Source organism: Tyto alba, unplaced genomic scaffold, assembly GCF_018691265.1.
Source record: "Tyto alba isolate M040663 unplaced genomic scaffold, T.alba_DEE_v4.0 Super-Scaffold_42, whole genome shotgun sequence".
Taxonomy (NCBI): domain Eukaryota; kingdom Metazoa; phylum Chordata; class Aves; order Strigiformes; family Tytonidae; genus Tyto; species Tyto alba.
The window spans coordinates 14,606,457-14,622,781 of record NW_024881318.1 but is presented as its reverse complement, the minus strand read 5'-3'; the positions used below and the strand labels follow the sequence as shown (position 1 = coordinate 14,622,781).

Sequence of the window (16,325 nt, the reverse complement as noted above, 5' to 3'; positions counted from 1 at the left end):
CTGTAGTTCTGAAGCAACTGAGGTCCGTTCTATAGTGGCTGGGGGGACCTCCTTTGCAAAAATATTGCCTAGTGTCGTGGTTTGGGCCTGGTGGGCAACCAACCCCCGCAGGTGGTCACCCTCCCTTCCCCCTCCCCACCTGGGAATGGCGGAGGGGATTAGAGGGGTGAAGGGAGACTCGCAGGCTGAGATAGGAACAGGTTAATAATGGCAATAAAACGAGAACAATGACGATGATAGGGGGGAAAACAAAAAGAAATATATAAACAGGCAATGTACAGCGTAATTGCTCACCACTCGCCAATCAACACCCAGCCCGTTCCCGGCCAGCGACCCCCAGATACCAAGATCCCACAATCGCAATCCCGGAGGTGAGAGAGAGAGAGAGAGCCCCTTCCCAACCCCCCTCCTCTCTATAGCGAGCATGACGTGCCATGGTATGGAATATTTCACGGGCCAGTTTGGGTCAGGTGCTGTGGCCGTGCTCCCTCCCTGCTCCCTTTGCCCTGGCGCACGGGCAGGACATGGGGAGTCGGGGAGTCCTTGAAGTCTCGGCAGCAGCTGAAAACATCAGTGTGCTGTCAGCATTCTTCCCATACCAAACCCAAAGCTAAATCCAAAACACAGCACTCGTCTAGTCCCTGAAAAGGAATATTAACTCTATTTCAGCCCAAACCAAGACACCTAGCCTCTAAAGAAAAAGTGTGAAAAGAGTTGACTTAGGCCAATTGCACCAGTAAGTGTTGTTAAAAACCTAACTTCAAGAAGAACACAGGGACCACAAAGTAATGGGTGCATGTCCTGGTGATATCTATCAGAGGGGTGAAGCCAGCATCAAGCTAGCCTACAATGCTTCCTATTAATGAGAGCAGCCAGGTTGTATTCTGTTGTCTCTCCTCTCCAACAAACTGCTGCTGCAGTGACTACCCCGCCACACAACTGGGAAAGCAAGGTTATCAGAGTTAAAACCCCCTGTTCCTGCACATGCTGATATCCTGCCCCTGGGCTGACAGTGCCTCCAATGAGGAGGTGGCTTTATGCTTTCACCCTCCATGGTGTGGAGATTCTCCACCGCAGCCCAGCCCAGCTGACCCTGGGATGAGGTAATTCTCCTGGCATTGAGTACGCTTGCACAAGAAAAAGGGAAAAATCCCTAATGTAACAACAGTGAATCCGGTACCAGGTGGAGGTCCTCGGGTCTGTCTGAGAAAAAATACAGCCAGGACTTCATCGCCAGGTATTCATCAACATCACAAGAGGGTTCCAAAGAGGGGGCTGCTTCTCTAAACATGATGACCCTTCATGACTTATTCTTGTGTAGCGACAAACCAGGACAGGTCTCTCCTCGGGTGAAGCAAGTACAATGACAGGCTGGTTCACTGCTAAGCAAGACAACACTGAAGCTGTCTCTTCTACCAAGTTGCCTCTGCAACCAAACTGGTCTCAGCCAGGGAATGGCTAACCACCACATGATGCCAAAGGGTTTAAAAACTGTTTGCAAGCCTGGCTCAGATGAGGCAGTTGAGAGTGCTTAGATCAGTGCTGCGATAAGGCTCACCACATCTGCAGCAACAGCAATCCTGTCAAGGCACAAGTGACAGCCCTCCAGCAGCCACAGACTCCCAGGAGCATGAACACTGGCCTCGGCTGGGAAACCCTGCCTACAAAGCTCTCCCCTGTGCTTTCTGACCACACCTGGAGAGATGGAGGAAAGTGCTACCCACAGAAAGAGGGGTTTAGCAATCTCTACAGCCTGGCCTCATCTCACTTTGGGAGCTGCTCTTCCCTACAAGCACTGCTCCAGCTCAGTCTGACCCCACTGCCCACCTTCATCGTTTACTGGAAGTATCCGGCCATCACGAGAGAGGACAGGCACAGTCAGCACCACTTCACAGGAGTTTACTTTTCCAGCTGAGCTGCATAAAGCCTCAAGCAGACCACCTCCCTGTTTGGTGCCTCGGTTTCCCCCCCTGTGAAATAAGGATCATAACACTTACCAAGTTGCTGCAGGTGCTGTAAAGTTAACTTCAGTATGGGATGCTGGCAGTCCGCAAACTTTAACGACCATTCTGTGCGTCTTTTTTTCACACATAAAGCAGAGACTCCTTGTGGCTTTCCCAGGCATACAAGATACGGCACGCAGCTTTCTTCACCCTCACCACGGCAGATATGCTGCAAAGACAGGGATCCCCATTACCCCCAAAAGCAGGAGCTTGGGTCCTTCTACCAGCTGCATCCAGGCCATCTGCCAGGCAGGAATGCGATGCACCAGGCGAGCCTCAGCCAAGCTGTCAAGGCAGCGGAAGGGCTGGGGCTGCACCGCTCTGGAATTCCAGCAACGCACAAACACCCCGTCAGCTTGCACCAGAAATGACTCCTCCCTGCCCCGGACCAGGCTGAATCACTGGAAATACCAAAACAACGATGAGGTCACGTTCCCAGAGCAAGGAACTGAAGCCAGATATAGCTGTGTGGAGAAGCATGCTAAAACGGGACTCAGAGTACAGGCTGGAGGCTCTGGCAGACAGGCACCCAGGCATTTGTCTCGTTTAAAAACAGGCTGCCAGGAGACCTTTTTTCTCTTTGCAGGGAGCAGGGAACTGGGCAGTGCAGCAGGGGCTTTAAACTCTTTATCCATCCCACTGAAAGAGGCACAAACAGTAGAGCTCATCAATATATAGACTTAGGGTTCAAAGAATGAGGCAGAGCTAAAATTATGACTGGATTCTGAGTCCAGTGTTCCCAAAGTCTCACTGTGATACCATGCTCAGGCTTAAGCAGTTAAGAATCCCCCTGCAGCGAGCTGAATGGCAGACAAAAATCACATGCCTGTTACTGTCTGGTTGCTTTTGCTACAGTCACAGCCAGCATCCATGAAAAAAACAACACATCGGTTTTGTAAGTTTTCAACAGGGTGAGTGGCAAACCTGCTATTGATCCTAAAATGAGCATCTAAGGCACTCCATTACCAGCAAACAGATTTTTCAAGGCAGTGCAGTTCCAGCCTTTCCAAGGTCTCAGTGGAGGGAGACTGGAGACATTTTACTACTTAGACTGTGTAGGAAATTGCAACATAGGACTTGGAAAGGTTAAAGGAATTTGCAATAGAATTTGCAGTAGCCTGCTCTTTCCCCTCTCTGTAGGACAAGACATTTGGATGGATAACAATAACAGCCATAGTTATATGAGGAAGAGGCTTTAAGAATTCAGATTGGGTTCCATCAGGATATAAACTAGATCCTATCCAGAAGCCAAAGGGAGGCAAAGATAGGACCAGACAGGTAACACCAGGCACCTCGCCTGGCTGGCTGGGCAGCAGCCCCTGAGCTGGCACACTGCTACAACCACAGCAGGGTCTGGCACACTGAGCTGGTGGGCTATGCCAGCACCAGTCCCTTTCTTGTGAAAGTACCTTCAGATTTGCTAATAAAAGATATAGTAAAATCATTGGTGACCTGTGCATAACTCCTACAGGAGAGCCGCTAGACCAGAAATGTTCAAAACCAAATCAGTTAATTTTCACTCCACTGTTTCAGTGTGTTCTGGTAACAAGAACGACCACTTTGGGTCACACCAAGAATTCTTCTGGTCTAGTGCCCTATCCTTCCAGGCTGCATTAATCATCAGTCAAGGAACTTCTAGAGCTGGAGATTGCACTGTGACCATCATGTTTAACAGCCACTGAAACACAGCTCTCTGCCTTTGAGGTGTCTGGTTCCTTTTGGAATCCGTGTGTATTTTCAGCCTTCATGCCATCTCGTAGCAACATGTTCTGCAAATCAAGAGTGTTGAAAAAGGACTTCCTTCACCTCCTGCCTAATAAATAATTTTGCTGGATGTGCTTCCTCTGTGCTGTGAGAAATAGCAAAGTTGACTAAGGTCACTCATTACTCAACTTCTCCCCACTGTACACTATTTCATAGACCTTTACTCTTTTCCACTATCATCTACTTTTCCTTGTTTAATCTCTCTTCTTACAGAAGCTATCCCAATCCCTTAATCATCCTCATTCCCCTTTTCTGTATTATGGCCAGGCCTATGCCGCTGTTTTTGAGTGAGGGTGACCAGACTGTATATGGTACTCAGGATGCAGGCACAACATGACTGTATACCTAAGTATACAAGAATATATACCAGCATTTTTTTGATTTATTCTTTATTTCCAGTATGAGGTCTGCTTTTTTTGGCTACAGCTCATCACAGAGCTGATGTGCTCAGATAATGATACACAGTCATTCCAAAGGGTTTCTCATGGGCAGTGAGAAACTGTTCACAAATCACCATTACATGCATGAAGTTGTGGCATTTATCAGCATGGAATCCCATTTGCTCTTTTATCATGCTCATTGTTTTGCAAGATACTCCTGTGATTCTTCAGGCAGTTTTCAAACCAACTACCCTGACTTACTTATAAACATAAACAAATTATAGTCTTTACTCTGTCTTCCAAACCATGGCTAGATGTGTTGCACAGCATGTGTTCCACAAAGATCCCCATGGGACCCAGGCACTGCAGGTACCAGAGCTCTGATGCATTGCAAAGCATGGCATTTGACAAGTAGTGCTCCAAGTACAATGATCAGGAAAGTTCCACCTCAGTGGGATATCCCACCACTGATGCAAGGAGCTGTGGTGCTCTAATGCTCATGGTCTGCACCTGAACTTGTGCTGACACAGGGCAATGCATAGGTAGACACCTGTAACAGACACTCCACAGCCTTTGCCAGGAACAGTGTCAATGCTGTGTATATGGTAGCACAACCATGACAGCAGTAGGATGGCCACATGCCACATCCCACTGCTGGAATGAGATTACCAGCAGAACAAATTTGCACTCACACACTGCTGTCTGAACTGGTGTCTTGCCCTGACACTTGTGAAGGATCCTGGTGCGGTTTGAACCAGCCATTGTGAAATCAACCAAGAAGAAGTTCTTCTCATGAAGGACATAAACAAGTTGCCCAAGAGACACCACCACTGTAGAGCATAATTTTCTGCAAATCAATTTGACTAGCAGAGAGGTGGAGAGCATCCTAAGCAGTGTCCACCAACAGCAGCCTTTAGAAGTTGTGCCAGACAGATACTGATGTCAGGAGGACATTTGTGATAGCAGCCCAAGAGGTGTCCATGTGGAGATTGTTCAGACAGGAGCAGTCCTGAGGGGGACCCTGTGACCAGTTCTCCCTGCTCCCAATCCCCCTGGCAACATGGTTAGCACAGCTAATGCCATTTTACGAGGTAAGCAGCCATTCTCTAAATGAATGGCATTTCTAAAACTAAAGAAGGCAATATGTGCAGGCCACATATTCCTTCTCTTCCCCTCATTATCAGGCCCTGAAGGTCCTGTGCACCAGGCAGACAACCCAAAAAGATTTCTTCTTTCCCTCCCTACCAGCCTTAAGGTTCTTGGGTGCCAGGAACCTGTTAAGAAAATAAAGCTTTAATTGCAACTATGATTTAGTGCTGTCATCATTCTGCCAAGGATCCCTACAAGAACTTGTCAGTGTGGCGGGGACACACTCCCACCCCCAGCTCCTCTGAAGAGTCAGTTGGAATTGCAGAGTCCAGGGCAAGGCTCAAGGGCTACAAAGATGCTCAGTGAATAACCACCCCAGGCACAATGATATTCCCAGTCCAGGCAAGCACACACAAGAATGGGAAGAGGAGGAGGAGAAACTGTGGACTTCAGATGAGCAGCAGATATCATAATCAAAACCCCAACCAGGCTTCACGTTTCAGAATCAGAGGAACACAGACCATAGCCAACAAACCGTGCTATGTGTCCAGGGCTTTGGTGAAGAGCTGGGAATTAAGTGTTCAGTAGAAGGCAGATTGTGTAAGACCAAGCAGAATTGGAGTAACCAGCCTCCCTGAACATCTGGGATGGATACAGCAAGCAGAAGAACTCCTCCCAGCCAAGTTTACCCTGAAGCACTCCAAGTTGAGCTGGCAAACCAGCAGGATCAGATGCCTGCCCCAGCTTCAGCAGAGCTTACCATAAGAAAGAGCATCAGGCAGCTACAACTACATACAATATCTTAATTTCATTTATTCCCAGAGCCCAAAGGTACGCTTGCCACAAAGCAGCCTGATGGCGTGGGGAAGGATGATGGAGGCACTTCATCTATCCCTCATCTGTTTCATGCAAAATATTGCCTGCAATCCCAGCAGAAAGGCAAAAAGGAGGTTTTGGTGAACCATAACCCCTATGTAATATCCTGGTCTGGGATATTACTTTCTCCAGCTCACATAAAAAGAGAACAGATGTATTCCTGCACATTGCTCATCGAACACTGCCCAGTCAACAGCTCCACCAACCCATCCAAAAAGCAACACGAACTATTGAGTAGATACTCAGAATACCAGGCATCCTGCAAAGGAAAAAGTGTCAGACAGCATCTGCTGCCACAGCAAAAACTGAACTAGAAGCAGAACTGCAGGCAGAATACTAGGCAACCATAAACAAAGCTTGTACCTTTTGAATATTCTGTGTTCCCTTATCCACAGCTGGAAGGTTTCTGAGGTATGATTAACATGAGGCAAGGAAGCCTCTAAAGCAGCTGCTCTAGGTGTTGCTATCTAAGTCCAAAGGATGCAAATCCACCTCTGCCAGCAAAAGGTCACCACACTGGAACCTGGCCTGGCAGCTTCTATGAAGCACATCAGACTTTCAGACTACAATTTTTCAGCATGAGAGTACAAATTAGTTTTCTAAATACAGACCTGTACTCTACATGGAATGAATGGTCTGGATGCCTGCAGGGCTGATGGAAGGTAGCACTCTACTTCAGATGACACAAAAGACTTCGGTTTGAAATTCAGGGCAGCTACTGACTCCCTGAGTCACCTTGGTCTGCATAGTTCAGGCCCTAGATCTCTGCTGAAGAAGATACTGACCCTCCCTGCCTCTCATGGGAGGGAGAATGCAAAAAAGCTTAAAAGATCCCAACACCTAAATACCAAAGTTAAGGGAGGCAAACAGTGTTCTTCATTATGTACAAAAGCCAGGCTCCTTTTATTAAGTGCCTAATACGGATGTGGAAGCAGGATGCAGTCAGTAACAAAAACATGGACATTCCCTTGAGACACACCGCTCAGATCGGATGGGGCTTTGTTTGTAGGATGATGCATGGGGCTGGAGATAGCACCTATAGGTCTGCCCCAGCTTTGCCCTCAGGTCTGGGACTAACTGCTGTCGCAACGCAAACAAGCAATTCAGCAGCACAGCCCTCACTGGGGCACAGACAGCTCCCCCAAAAGCCAGGCACGATGCTTCCAGAGAACCTACGAAAAGCCAGTGGTTGGATCGTATGTTTTTCTAATTCAGAGGAAGCCTGGCCCAGCTCCGATTTCCCACAACATCTCTTGGTGTCAGCAGAGGGGGGGGGCTGGAAAAGGCCAGATCCATTTATAGCTGAAAAGTCTGGCAGAGGGCTCAGCATTGTGCAGAAAGGCAGGGAGCTGACAGCCCAGTACAGCCAGCTCCACCCAGGAGGAGAGACAGGCTGAGGAAAGGGATGGGGGGTACAAAAACCACTTCCCTTCAAGCTGGGAGCAACGGGAGAGAGGTTGTTGCTCCACAGTGCCAGGCAGAGAAAAACACTCTCTACTTCTGATGAGTGAATTATAAAAAGTAGGGCAGCAGAAGACTAGCCCTGGAAAAACTGAAGAGCAGCTGAGCTGCAGCAACGTCCAGAAGCACTCGCAGGCTGCAGGGCTCTGTGCCCTTATTCTGAGCCCTGCATCATGTCCACCCTGCAGCAACCCAGTCCCGCCATGGGGACAGGGCTAGAAGTAGCTCCTGGACAGGGAGCTGAGGCTTGGAACTCAATTTGCTAGGAGGAATGACAGCTCCCTCACTCCAGCATATTTACATCGGCAAACACATAAGTAGATGTAGTAAAAAGCTCTTGCCAGCCCTCACAGAAAAAAACTTGCCCCTGAGGAAAAGACATCAGTTTAAAGCATCAACATGCACAGAATTATGCTATGATGACTTCAGCTCCTCCCCATGTTATCAGGCATGAGATGGAAATGAGCGCTATTTATTTAGCTAACACAATTTAGCTAACAATTGTGCATAGTCACAGTAGAGTTAGGAAAATAACCACTAAAGCTGCATTGCATTAGGGATCACAGAGATCATGAGGCCATAAGAAAAGCAAGTGCAGGCTAGACAAGGCAGTGTAATACCCGTGCTATCAGACAGGCAGTGGTGACAGGAGCATCATACAAAAAAATTTCTGGTTACTTGCATTTAAAAATGATAAACACAAATGAACAGGTGCAGAAAGGGCCTGGGGGAAACAGAAAACCTATCAAACAAGAAGAAACTTAAGAGCCTGTCTTGTTTAGCCTAGCCAAATGTAGGCAGAGAGCGGATAGGATTGCTCTCTAAATATATCACAGGAGACAAACAAAACTGCTGAAGCAAAAGGATAATGCTGGCACTACAACAGGAGAAAAATGCACTGTGAACACATTTTGCTTGAAAATTAGAGGGAGAGAAAATCAACGATCAGAACAGGAAGCTTTCCAGTTGGAATGGCTGGTTTTAGGATGAAGTTTTATTAGTGGTCTGATGGGGTTATAGAACACAGTGTCTCTGCCCAGAGATATCCAAGCCGTCCCTTATGCTCCTGTTTTTGTTCCCAGCTGGTAATTAGCATGGGTCATTATTCACACAGCTTCTTTCTTACAACAGACCTTGTTGAGGATCGCTCCAGTTGGAGAACCTAGGGCAAGCACGCGGTGATCCTCTGCCCTCCCGTTCCGTGAGAGCTGCCCATGAGTGATGACTTCCAGGCTACAGGTCAGTGGAAGAGAGTTGTGTGGATGCACGCCGATAAAGTGAGAGCCTACAGGCAGCCTGGCAGGCGTGCAGGTGTTGCAGTTGGCCATCCAAAAACCCCTGGAGGTGCCTCTGCCCTAAGGCACCTTGAGCTGCCTCTGCCCAAAAGCACCTGGTGCCCCACACCAGAGGTCGCTTTGTGTCACCCTGTTGGATTCAGGGGAGAGAGAAGATGCTCTAAACCCTCCTCTGCTGCAGTGTAAGAAAAGTAACTATATCATCACCAGTTATCATCAAAGCATTATTATTCTTCATCCTGAAACTGCTGACCAGTTGGCTGGCGAGTATTTAGGTGCCTTAGCAGAACGCAGTGTTCAAACCATGAGCCTTTATACTATGGAATAATGAGGAAAAAGGAGGCGGGGGGTGGGGGTGCGGGGGGGGGGGAACCACATTTCGGGGATTAACTTTTGATATATCTATCAAACACAAGAGCTTCGTAAAAGACTGAATGATGATGTTCAGCCATTGCACAGCCGATGACAGGAGGTCTGACGCACACGCACACGCACCCGCAGGGCACACCGACACCCCGACACCCCTCCCCAATACAGCTGCCCCCCGCTCCGCTCACGGACATCGCCCCCCCCCCCGTCGCCTCTTACCGGCTGCTCCCCTGTTTACAGCCGGGCGGCGGGGCGGGATCTCGGCTCTGCCCGCCCCCCCCCCCACCCCCCCCCCGGAGTTGGCGTCGTCCTTTTAATCATGTCTGACGTTTCCTCCTAAGTCTCTTCTTAAAACAGCCCCGCTAGGATCCAAAGTTGGGGAATTCGATTTTTTTTCCAAATCCGGATGAGGCATGCAAAGCGTTACCGTCACAGACGCAGCCTCCCACAGACCGTCCTTCTGCTTTAGGAGATCCAGGACCAACATAACACATCTGGTTACAAACTCCTTTGATCAATTAGCAGACTGGCAAAAAAACAGTCATCCCAATATTTTTATTAAAAAAAAAAAAAAAAAAATTACGAAATCGGGAGTGATGTAGGACAGACATCACTGCCAACTGATATGTTTCAAATGCTGATCTTGTCAAACCACTGAAATATTGGTATCTGGTGCAAAGTCACCAACAGCTCTGTTATCCCCTGCACGTGCTATGCAGCATTTGCAAATCCCCTTCAGCCAGAAGGTGAGTGCTTTGCACATAAATGATATGAAGAGTGACACCGTCTCAGGAGTTGCCTTGCTCTGTCAGGCCTGCCTCTGCTGCTCTCTGTTCTATCCTGCTGCATTACACGTTAGGAAGAGCTTTGACAAGACTCTCGGTCCTCAGACCAGTCTGGGTAGTGTGGGGAAGTCTGCTTACCTCCATAAATCCTCCGTTTTCCTCTAGCCCTAGGGAGGCCAGCAGTGAAAGACATAATCCTCATCAGAAAGCCATGATTGTCTCTGCAAAGTGAATGGTTAATCAGAGGGCTGTGACAAGCAGTAACTATTACAGTGCTTTCCCCAGTCAGGGTGCAGGCTCTCAGTTTAGTTATCTCCTTGCAGGGGAGATCACCAGATGAGAATCTGCTCCTTCCCTAGCCAGCAGCTCCTGGCCACTTAAGTCTGGATGCAGTCCCAGCTCTAGTTTTGCACTGGCTATGTTGAAATTTAATACCACATTTGCAATGAGCCTCCCAAAACAGCAGGTGCAACAGACTGGTTTTTTTTCTGTGTGGGGTTAAACCAAGGGAGATGAAACTTTCTATTAGAATTTAAACAATCTTAACATAGTAATTGCTGAAACTGGGACCACAGGCAGCGAGGTGTTATGCACAGACTGGATGAAATGGGGACATGGCTGGCCTGTTGACTTTTTACATTGCCTCCACTGATAGCTCAGAGACTTGAGGCAGAGAGTTCCCAATAAATACCAGATGGTTACTATGCAAAAAAAATCCAATTCAAAAGAAGGAAGGAGTCTAAATTGGTATAAAGGCTCAAAAAAAAAAAAAAAAAAAAAAAAAAGAAAAAGAGCCAGTGCTGCTTAGTCTTCTGCACAAAAAAGTTCCATTTAGACAGGTCAGCAGTGCTGGCAGGACAGACTCACGCTGCCACGCTGGCCTTCCACCCAGTAACCGGGCTGATCATAGAGCTGGTATAACAAAACAGTGAGCAAATCCCAGTCCCTCAGGATCCCTGTGTCTTTGGTGGTGCCTGTGCATTTTAGGTCCCTCTGCTGGCAGCCAGACTGGTAGGATTTTCAGCTCTCTGCAACTCATGATTGACAGCTGAACTGTTCCCAAACTAAATATTAGCCAGCACAGAGAAACTCTGCAGAAGAAGCTCCTGAGCCCCTCACTAAGACCCTCTAAAACTTGACCACACCGCTCATCAGGGAGGGTGGGGGAGCCGCCGGGTCACGCCTCACCCCTCACACTGAGCAAGAGCAGCGGTGGAGTAAAGGGCCGGACACCTTGCACTAGCTGTGAAATAGCATCTCTGCCTCCGATACGGCTGGTGTGATCTCCCTCGGGTCAGCTGTGTGTGTGCCTTGGTCTGTTATGGTGGGACAGACACCTGGTGCTGGCAGTTCGGGGGAGCCCTAACCACGACACCGGCTTCTCAGGGCCAGATTTTGTATACAGGAGCTTAGTCTTCTTTTGCCCTTTTAAGTCTAAATGAAATGGGTGATGACCAGCTAAAAAACCTTAGGAGGGCTCTGCGGACAATGATCTTTTACAAAAGCAGATTTGCAATGCAGATAATACAGAGTAGGCTGATGAACGTCAAGTCCGTGTCCCTTGACCGACTAAGGGTTTCTCTGAGCTTGCAGCACTTCCCGACTGAAGATGCAGGAAGAGGGTGGTGTTTGGGCACTGGCCATCTCTTGAGAAACTGGATTAACCGTTAGTTTGGAAGGAGGTTATTTCCAACTCATGCCTTCCAAAGTGCCTGTGTACAGTCAAAAAGCTACAAAATTACACATATTACAAAGATTAGAGAATTGGGGGTTGTGTGGCTGGACCTAAGGCACACCTGGGGTCAATACTGACACCCAAGTAATACAGCCCAGAGTGGATTAACGACATAAACAAAAGCATGTGAATGAGAAAGACATTGCCAATTCAGCCTTTGCCTCAGCCCGGACTTCTCTTTGCTCTGAGGTATGTAGTTAAAGAGAGAAGAAAAAAAATAGCGTTATGAACAATCTCAGGGAGTGGAGATGCCTCCCGCACCATGTTCTCTCTTGTTCCAGGGAGGCCCTCTAGAATACCACACAACAGCTCTAATTCACCCTGTCCACCTTTCCCGGCAGCAGCTCACATCTTCAGAAGAGAAACTGGAGTGAGAGGGTGCATGTGGATGAAAGGAAAGGCCCAAGTCCTTGATTCAGTAGCCCAGAGGGCAGAGCTCTGGGCAGCCACTGGCTTAGTGCTTGGCAGGGAGCACAGCCTTGTCTCCTGATAGACCTTTACTTTGGTTTGTTTTGTTGATTTTTTTGTCTTTTGTTGTTGTGGTTTAGGTTTTTTTGTTTTGTTTTGTGTTTGTGGGTTTTTTTGGTGTTTTTTGTTTTTTTTTTTTTTTTACAGTCCTTTGTGTTTATGTTTGTCACTGTTTGGTGAAAATGTTCCTGTTGTGGCAAAAGGTGATTTTGGCCGCATGTTTCTCCCAGACATAATGAGTGCTCCAAAGCCATGCTGATGGGAAAAAGCATAGCCGGAGCGGCGGGTGCTGGTCCGACGCAGGCGTCTCTTGGGTGAGGGTGGGGGTGGCCGCTTTTTGGCTTCTTTGATTTTGAGCAGGACCTGAAATCAGAAAATAAGATGAAAAATTGGGAAATGCATCATTATTCCCAAGCACAGTAAAAGAGGAGCAAAGAAAGGGAACAGGAGCAGGGGTGCAAAGCCAAAAATGACTGGCAAACAGGGGGGATGGCAGGAGCGCTTGCAGAGCAGGAACTGAACTGGCAGCGCTGGATGGCAGGCCAGTAAAAGGAAAAGGCAATCTTATTCGAAAAGGCATTAATGGGAGTGTCATCTGTAAGTCATGGTAGGGGACAATGTCAGTGTATTGATCCTCACAGCTCTGTGATGCCTCGGTTAGGGTATTACTGCAGCCCTTTTAGGCGCTTCAGTCAAATAACCCAAAACGTGAAAGTCATCTCAACGATAGTCAGAAGTACAGAAAACAAATACGAAAACATTCCTTAATCTAGAAAACAGGCTACTAAAGGGGGTCTCTAGTGTGTAAAAACTTTTTATGATGAGAATGGTGCTCAATAAATTCTCACATTCCTTAGCATAAGGGAATGAAATAATGCACTTCGTTTGCAGGTAGTGGGCTCTCTGCTCTCACGCGGCCACCCAGATCATCTGCGGACAAGTATCTTTTCAGAAAGGGGCTGTCAAAGGCAGGAGGCCAGTACTGAGTGCCAGTGGCTCGGCAGAATCTCCAGCTGCCGGACCCCTGTCATTTCTGCTTGGGACAGTGGCAGCTGTAGGCTCATGGTGTCTCTAAGCATCATTTCTGTATTTAGGTTCCTCTCACACTGCCAGCTGGGGATCAGTACAGCAGGAAACCCAAACTCCCCTCTCTTGTGAAAATTCACTTCCCAGAGGAGGTAGAAAAGTAAAGTGATTTTGCACTAGAGAGAGATGCTCAACCCAGGCACTGAGGCTGGGCTACAGCTGTGTTGCACTTCTACTCAACTGAAGGGTAAACTTGGCCCATTTTTACACCCCACACTGTGTCCTGAGGACCTTACTTCCTACCAGTCTTCTCCAGCACCCACCTACCCCCTCTGCAAGGGCTCAGAATTCCCCTTCGCTCATTCTCCATCAGTCCTGGAGCACCTGAGGAGCTTCACAGACATCCCAAGGATGATCAGGGCAGCCACTGAGGAGCATGCCCTTGGGGCTGTGCTCAGAGCCAGTGGTGTCTCACAGCTCAGTGCAGGAAGAGGAAGGAAGCACCAGGTGGCAGCAATATTTAGCAGATGCTCCTGTTTGAATGCCAGCCGGGGTAGCTGTGTTGGTGCTGGTCCTCTTGAGGGGTCCACTGGCTGTAGTGAGCTGTGCACTCCCTGCCCACTCCATCTCTCCCAGCCTCTCCTTGCCTTAGTGGCCTCATCTTCATATTCCTGGGCATCGGAGGGCAGCTGGTTTCAGAAGGGGCATATAACCATTGGCTACAAATGAAGTAAATTCCGAAGTAAAAAAATGCCCAGCAAACACAGGTGCCTGGGTGGAGGGTGAAGGGCTGTGGTCTGCCAGACTAAAAACTGTACGAGCGCAGGGCAGGAGGAGCATGCCATTCCTTTGCCACCGAGCCACAGCACATAAACCCTGCACCTAAAAATAGTGCAGCTTCGTTGCTCCAGTGCAATCTAATCCAAATCTAAATAATCTCAGCCTTGGTCCCAGCTGCAGATGGTTTGAACTGTGCCAAAACCCAAATTCAGTCCTCCTCCTCAAGGGACTAGGGGACAGATGGATGGCAGCATTTGCCTCTACAGGGACATACACTCTGAGCAATGCCAAGCCCCTGCAATATGGCTTTACAGTAAGCTTAGGTGGTAGTAAGCAGGATTTCTGGTTTAATAAGGTATCTCCTTACTTTATCACTGGGAGTTGGCTTTAACTGAGCCTTCAGGAATCGAAAGCCAACTACAGGCAGCACACAGAGGGTGATGCTGAGGAAGATTGCTAGCCACACATTTGGTTGGCTGAGGGTGTTTCGAGCCGTACCTGAAAAACAAAAGCATGATTAGAACTGTAACAGCAGTACCTGTCACCATAATTCACCCAAACCTTTCACTCTCTGTGATTCCAAAGCACTTGGTGAACAGACCAAAATATAAAGCAGTCACTATCTCCAACAGTGAAATCAACTTGGTGTAGAGAGGACAGCAATACCAAAATCACTGTCTGAGACAAGCAAAGAGAAATGCAACGTCAGACACAACTGCAGCAACAACTCAGAGAGACAAGGATATCAAGAGTGAATGGCTCATCTCTGAAGACATGAGTCAAATCACTGCAAAGAATTGATATACATGTCCAGGAGACATTCTTTAGCAGCAGTTCAGCCCTCTCACCTGATGCCAGGAGTCCAGTGCGAAAGGAGAAACACTATTTTGTTACTTTCCAGGACCATTTCCTGAAGCATATGGAGTACTGACTCTGCCCAGCAGATGGTAGGATCACAGCTCTTTATGAGAGGAGCATGCATTGTTGTGGGTGTCTGCATGGACAACGAGGCCTAATGGGTGTGTTGGCAGAGCAACTGCCATACGCTGGTGTGACACTGCCACCCTCTTTGAAACCAAAGTGCTCACTTCTGGCTCCTCCAAAACTGAAGGAATGTAGGATAGAACAAACAGTCTGCAAAACGCTCATTACAAGGCTTAATGATGCTGTTGTTGGCAGTAAAGTTGCTGAATGTTTTCTGTTGGCCAAATTCTGCTGTAATACAACTCCACTGAAATTAAAGTAAACAAGTCATCTGAGTCCACACTAGAAACATTTTCCTTAACATGGTTTCAGACTGAGACCTTATTAAGTGTTGCTCAGCATTATGCCTAATTTGACCTACGTAGTATCAACAGAGCATCAGATAGAGATGTTCTTGACAAGTGAGTTACTACCTGTATTTGGAAACTGAACAGACACACTGTCTTCACTCACTCAGCACTTTGATACTAAAAGCCATTTTACAGTGGATGCGACCATCAGCTTGGAAAATACATTGCAACAGCTGACGTGGATCTCAGATATTTCTAAAATGTCCAAGCACATGGCATTGCAGTGAAGATGGGCATAACAAGTTTTGGCTTAACAATTAATCCAGAAATAAAGGCACTGGTTTCTACACCAACCTGAGTCTTGAAGCAAAAAGCACTGGGATTTCAGAAGAGTCTCATAACAATGCTGTATCAATATTGGCTATGGGTGAACAGAGCTATTAAAACCATCTGAATTTGATAAAATTTCATCTTCCTTCTGCTAAAAGTTTCAGGAGACAGACTAATTTTTATGTTATCCTTCGCTTTTTGCATGTGTTGAGGAATCTGTTATGTAGAGTAATTCCAAAGACCTGGTCATCACTGGATTTTTTTTTTTTTGGGGGGGGGGGGGTGGGTGGGGGCATGGGGGGAAAGGGAGGAATTTAGCATTTAACCTGGCTGAAGGCTCACCGTAATCATATGGCACTTTTCTCATGTCTAACTGGATGTTGTACTTTTGTGCTTTCCTATACCAACATGTTAACTTACTTACAAAAGAACATGCACTCTTCTGCAAACAAAATGCTCCTAGATATCTGTAAGAATTAGACACCTGGATGTAAAAGAGCAGCAGAAAGCATTCCAGTCAGCTCAGTACATTTATTTAAAAGACCGGTCCTGTGGCTGCGTGTGAATGTGCGTTCTTATGCAAGGAAGTGAACTGGAACACTTTAAACTGAATGGGTGGGATTCAAAATAAGCATTCCCAGCAGCCCTCAGAAATACCCTGGCATTTCTTGTAAAAAAGGCAATCAGTAT

General features: G+C 47.5%; 2 protein-coding genes across 6 annotated transcripts in view; both read right to left on the bottom strand.

Annotated features, from left to right (window-relative positions):
* The window catches only part of RUSC2 (RUN and SH3 domain containing 2), a 67,174-nt gene extending 57,673 nt beyond the window's left edge, over window positions 1-9,501 (bottom strand). The window contains exons 1-2 of one of the 2 annotated variants that reach the window (XM_032988121.2): window positions 9,457-9,501; window positions 1,998-2,172 (exon numbers count right to left, since the gene is read on the bottom strand). The gene's annotated coding sequence lies outside the window, so the exon portion shown is untranslated. Of the gene's footprint in view, window positions 1-1,997; window positions 2,173-8,706; window positions 9,219-9,456 lie in introns of those variants that run through there. The other variant, XM_042804422.1, reaches the window with a different exon arrangement.
* Window positions 9,502-9,773: 272 nt separating this feature from the next.
* LOC104357124 (phospholipid-transporting ATPase ID) overlaps window positions 9,774-16,325 on the bottom strand; it is a 77,395-nt gene continuing 70,843 nt past the window's right edge. For all 4 annotated transcript variants that reach the window (XM_042804423.1, XM_032988127.2, XM_042804425.1 and 1 more), the window contains 2 exons: window positions 14,399-14,529; window positions 9,774-12,588 (listed from right to left, as the gene is read on the bottom strand). In XM_042804423.1, the coding sequence (XP_042660357.1) occupies window positions 12,367-12,588; window positions 14,399-14,529 (353 nt within the window). In that variant the 3' untranslated portion in view covers window positions 9,774-12,366. The remainder of the gene's footprint in view (window positions 12,589-14,398; window positions 14,530-16,325) is intronic.